Source organism: Pygoscelis adeliae, unplaced genomic scaffold (genome assembly GCF_000699105.1).
Source record: "Pygoscelis adeliae isolate BGI_AS28 unplaced genomic scaffold, ASM69910v1 Scaffold458, whole genome shotgun sequence".
NCBI lineage: Eukaryota > Metazoa > Chordata > Aves > Sphenisciformes > Spheniscidae > Pygoscelis > Pygoscelis adeliae.
The window spans coordinates 56,648-61,914 of NW_008825352.1; the positions used below are offsets into that span (position 1 = coordinate 56,648).

The following is a 5,267-nucleotide window of genomic DNA, read 5'->3' on the forward strand; positions in this document are numbered from 1 at the left end:
AGGCAGCCAGCCTGGAGGAGCAGGAAGGGAAAAAGGAAGCACACAGAAAGTAGAAGGGGGGACAGGCTGCCTTGAAGGAGCAGATACTGCTTGAGTGTGCAGGGATGGAGTTGAGAGCGCTGAAGCTCAGCTGGAGTTGGACTTGGAGAAGCATATGAAGGACAAAAAGAACAGCTTCTGTATTGAGAAGGGCTCTGGCAGCAGTAGGAAGGCTTTGGAAAAATGCAGGCCTGCTCCTTAATGGAGCAGAGGACTTGGTGGCAAAGGACATGGAAAAGACCAAGGTACTCGGTGCTGCTCTTGCCTTGATTTTTGGCTGGTGAGGCCTGTCTTCAGACCTCCCAGGGCCCAAGCCTAACGGCAGAGTCTGAGGGAAACATCTGAAGGCGCTGAGGAATCCAGCCAGTGTCATCGCACTCTCTCGTCTTTGAAAAGTCCTGGTGATCTGGGGGGGGTTCATGACCCCTGGAAAAAGGCAAATATCCCACCTGCCTTCAAGAAGGGTAAGAAGGAAGATCTGGGGAACTACCCCATTGCGTTCTCCAAGGAGGTGGCTGGCTGTGTGGACAAGGGAAAAGCAGTGAATGTTCATCTGGACTTTAGCAAGGCTTTTGACACAGTCTCCTGTAGCCTCCTTAGAGCAGAATTGAAGACACGGGGGCTGGAGAAGAGGATTATTGGGTGCTTGGAAAACTGGCTGGGCCACCGTGGTCAGCAGTACGATGTCTAACTGATGCTGGTTGTTCATGCTCCTCAGGGATGACTTGTAGGGCCAACTGGTCCTGTCTTGGCTCCCCAGTGCAAGAAATCGGTGAGAGGCTGGCGCGAGCCCGGCAGAGGCCTCCAGGATAGTTCCCACTGTAGCACAAGACGAGGAGAGGCCATGGGAGACTGGTGTGACCAGCCGGGAGGAGAGAAGGCGAGGGGGGACCTTACTGCTGTCTGCAAATAGCTGATGGGAGAGCGCAGAGAAGATTGAGCCAAACCCTTTTAGGAGGTGCCACAGTGAGAGGGCAAGAGGCAATGGAGACATATGGAGCAGAGGAAACTCCAGCTTGAATTGAGGAAATCCTTTCTCGCTAAGTGTGGTCAAACATTGGAAAAGGTGCCCAGAGAGGCTGTGGGGTCTCCATCCTCGGAGATGTTCCGATCTCAGCTGGGCACGGCCCTGAGCAGCCTAACTGGCCCAGCCTTAGAGCAGAGGGTTGGACCCAGAGGTGAGCACCAGCCAACGCCACTCAAGGAGTCTGTAGTGATCGAGAGCCGTGGGAGAAGCTGTCACTGTGAGGGCACACAGGACGTGGTCACTGGGAGGGCACGTGGGTGCCCATGGCAGCACAGCACAGGAGCATCTGGGGCTGGGAGGGGAGCTGTGGGCAGAGGGAAGGGTGGTGTTCTGGAGCCAGGGGTAAAGAGCTCCTACTGTTACCCCCAGAGCATGGTAAGTGCTTCAGCTCCACAAGGGTGATGTAGGGATGGAGAGGAGCACCAGGACCTCTTTCTGGGAAGGTCCTGGTACTCTATCCTAGAACTGAAAATGCCCAGCCCATGTCCTCTGGGAGGGAAGACAGAGGAGATGGGTTGCTCTGGACATCCTGACATGCCTGGGCTTGTACAACAAGGCAGGGGAACGCTTGTGCACATGGATGTCTTCCTCTGCCCCGCTCCTGGGGAAGATGTTCTGCTGCAGTGATGCTCAGTGTGTTCCAGCATGTGGGACCCAGTATTTTGAGGAATGAGCTTGGGATGTGGCTTGCCTGGAGCTTCTCTGTGCTTCTAAGCTTCAATAGAAGCCATCTTCTGATGGGTGCAAGGGGACAGCTGCTCTCTCCATGTCCTGAATATCCTTCCATGACAAAGCTGGGACCTGGTGCCCCTTCTGAGACATTCAGATACCAGCAGCCTGGTCTCCTGTCATCCTGGAAAAGCCAGAGATCCAGCCAAGACTGTCGTTGGTGGATGCTGGCTGTTGGGTGATGAACACCTTGTGCCCTTCCTCTTCCTGGTGCTCATCTGCCCGCTGACGTAGCTCGGGAGGCTCGAGGAGGTGCCTTGGCAGAGGTTGGTCCCTGCCCTGAGCCATGTTCTCCTCAGCCACCTCCTTTGAGAAGAACTGCTATGTGTTGTGGTTGGGCTCTATGGAGACGCCGTCCCAGCAGGTTGATGGCTTCCTGCCTTTGCTTTCGCTCTGAAGGTGGTTTCAGAAGCGCTGTGGCCCCAGGTGCATGTGGCAAGAGAGCAACGTCGCCCAGCCCTGCCAGGGATCACCTTCTCCTGAGTTATTCCACCTCTGGGAAAATTCCTCTGGGAGCCCTCGGTTGGCAGATTGCAGCTCAGGCAGCCTGGAGCTTAGTGATATGTCAAAAAGGGCAATTTAGGGGACCAGGCAGCTGGCACCCTCCATCCCAGCTGATGCTTGGTCGTGGGGACCCAGGCTGCTGGCTGAGAACAGCTCGGCCGGCTCCCTCAGCGCCTTCTGCTGAGTGTCTGGTAGGGCCAGCTGAGCCAACGCTGAGGGCTGTGGGGCCCAGTGAAGCCCTGCAGCACTGCACAGGGCACGGGACAGCTTTCCGCTCTGTCCTGGAGCGCGTCTGGGCTTTTGCCCGGTCCAGAGCCTTCCCCGGGGAGCAGAGTGGTTGATGTGCTCGCTCCTGTTGCTCCGAGGAGGCCACCTAGCCTCTGCCTCTCATCCTTGCTTCGGGGCAGCGGTTTTGTCATTTTGGCATGACACCTGGGGCGTTTCTGCTCTGGAGAAGCACCGCCTGCAGCACCCTGCAGTGGGCACCGGCGCCCATCCTCTGGAGAAGCACCCTGCAGTGGGCGCCGGCGCCCATCCCCATTACCTCCCCTTGCAGATGCTCGGTGCAAAGTGATGGGGCTGGGCTGACCTCCCGGCGCTGGGAAGGGTAGAGCTGCCCTTTTCCACGCTCACCGGCCATCTTCAGGCAGAGGTGTGTCCCCATGAACCACCCCGGGGGGCTGCAGGGCAGGAAGAGGTCGTGGACCCTCAACCCTTGAAGGCTGGAGCCAGGGGGAGATGCTGCTGCTGGTGCTGCTGCTGGCTGGGAGGCACTGGTGGGGTGTCCTGCTCACCCAGGTGAAGGCACGCGGGAGGAGAAGGGCTGGGCAGGGATGCCCTCTCCTCCTGGTGGGGCCAGCGGGCTGCTTTCATTTTGCTTCTCTTGCTCAGGCGGTAAATCTTGCCTGACGGGGCAGGAAGAGGCACCGAGCGCTGGGAGGGGGAGGAGGCGCTGAGGCGGCGGAGCTGCCGGTTGGTAACCTCAGCGCTTCCTCCCGGTGGGGTGCCCTTCCCGCGGCGCCCAAGGATGCTGCCCTGATACCCTGCACCCCCTGGGTGGGTGATCCTGTGGTCCCAACCATGGCCGTGTCCCTCGGAGGGATCCCCGCTGAGCTGCAAGGTAAGCAATCGCCTGCTGCCGGGGCACCGATGCCACATGGAAAGCACCGGTACGGGGCCTGCTCGGCCCCAGTTTGCTGTGCCGGGGTTGGCAGAACCGTTTTCGGGTGCCTCATCGGCAGCAGCTGCAGTTCAGGGGGGTCCAAGCAGGATCTGGGGTGCGAGGGCTGCTCTTGCATCCTCAAGCATGCCAGCTTTGAGGGCTGCTCGGGCCAAAAGCATCCCCAGAGAACGGGCTGGATGCTCAAGGATGTGGTTCTCCATGACTCCTGCTGCCCGGTTTGTGGGTGCAGCCTGGTGCTGCACCACTCCCATGGGCTTGGGGTCCCCCAGCCAGCTGGGGGGCCCCAGCAGCTCCCCAGGGAGGCACGACCCGCAGCCCTGCCCCGGCTCCCCAGCAGCACGGGGGATGCGTGAAGTACCACTGCTCCCAGCCTTCCCTCGTTCGATTGAAAAAGCGAAAGGCCACGGAGGTCTCGGGGTCCGGCAGCCTCCCCAGCCCCACCGAGGTTTGTAGTGGGGTGGGAAGGAGCCGCGTCGCTGCAGCTCCAGGCCCTGGCTCTACTAGGATGGGTCCCTGGGGACATGCGGCTCAAGGTACTGGACCCACGGGGCTCTCGGCAGCCTGGGCGAGGGCCGGAGCGAGCGGCGTTGTTGTGAAAACCTCGTTTGCGTAACGGTGGGCAGTTGTGGTTCTCGTCCCACTCCTCCGAGCGAGAGGTGCGAATCGGGAGAGACGGGGAGGCAGCGCGGGGAGACGATGCTCCAGGCAGGAGCGATGCTTGCACTGGTCCGGAGCGGCTGGTTTGCAAAATTGCAAATGGGGGGAGGGTGGCGCACACGGCCACCCGTGCACGTCACGGCTGGGAGAGTTACTGAAGAAATGCAAAAGCAGAACACATCCCTGGCTGCACAGTGGGGAGGCAGGACTTGGGTGCCAAATTGCTCCCCAGTGGTAAATTTGGGAAGGAAGGGAGAAAAACCAGGACCCTCTTGTCGCTCAGCGCCAGCTCCCAGTGAGTAAAGCAGCATTTGCAGCGTAAACCAGCGACCCCAAAGCCCTGTGCTTGGTCGAGGCTGCAGCCTGGGCTGCAGAAGCCCATGAGGAGGTGGATTTATCACCCGGGCAGCAAACCAAGACCCAACGCTGGTGAAGAAGCACGTAGCTTAGCTGGGAGAGCAACCAGGGTCTGACCATCGGGTGTGGACGGAGAGGAGTTGATTCAGGCGGGGACGTGGCGGACGGTGTCCCCAAGGGCAAGCAGGGCATGTGAGAGAGGGCCAGGGGTAGCTTCGGCCACCTCACTTCATGGGGACGTTGGTCTTTTCAGAGGGCATCACCACCTTCCTGGGGACAAAGAAGGTGGTCCTGGTGATGAGCGTCCAGCTGCAGGTGAAATCCAAGTACGACGACTATATCTTGGTACGTGCAGAGTCCGGCCTGGTTCCTGCTTTCCCGGTTTCCCCAGGCAGCTCTTCCGTGGCCGCAGCGGGGGACGGGGGTGGTTCGCGTGTCACCCCAGTCCCCTGTCACACCAATGTCCCCCTGCGTAGGTGCTGACGCCCTGGCGAGCCTACGTGCTGTCAGTGATGCTGCCAGTGAGGGTAAGTGCTGGGGACCCTGCGCCGCGGTAGAGCCCCGTGGTTCCCGGGAGGGCACCGCTCAGCTGCTTGGGGCACTGGGGTGGGTGCTCCGTGGGTCACCTGGGCCACCGGGTCTGGGAAGCCCCCAGGAGCAGGATGAGGAAGAGGATGGGGCAAAGGGGAGGGGGGTTGGGATCAGGGGGCTGGTGAAGGCTGGGGGGGCATGGCTGGCCACTACTCGGGGGACCCCAAGGGTGCCCTCCAC

General features: G+C 60.5%; 1 protein-coding gene across 1 annotated transcript in view; it reads left to right on the forward strand.

Moving 5' to 3' along the window:
- The first annotated feature begins 3,379 nt into the window (after positions 1-3,379).
- Positions 3,380-5,267, forward strand: part of RLTPR (RGD motif, leucine rich repeats, tropomodulin domain and proline-rich containing) — a 24,794-nt gene continuing 22,906 nt past the window's right edge. The window contains exons 1-3 of the mRNA XM_009330369.1: positions 3,380-3,419; positions 4,750-4,841; positions 4,973-5,023. Of these exons, the coding sequence (XP_009328644.1) occupies positions 3,380-3,419; positions 4,750-4,841; positions 4,973-5,023 (183 nt within the window). The remainder of the gene's footprint in view (positions 3,420-4,749; positions 4,842-4,972; positions 5,024-5,267) is intronic.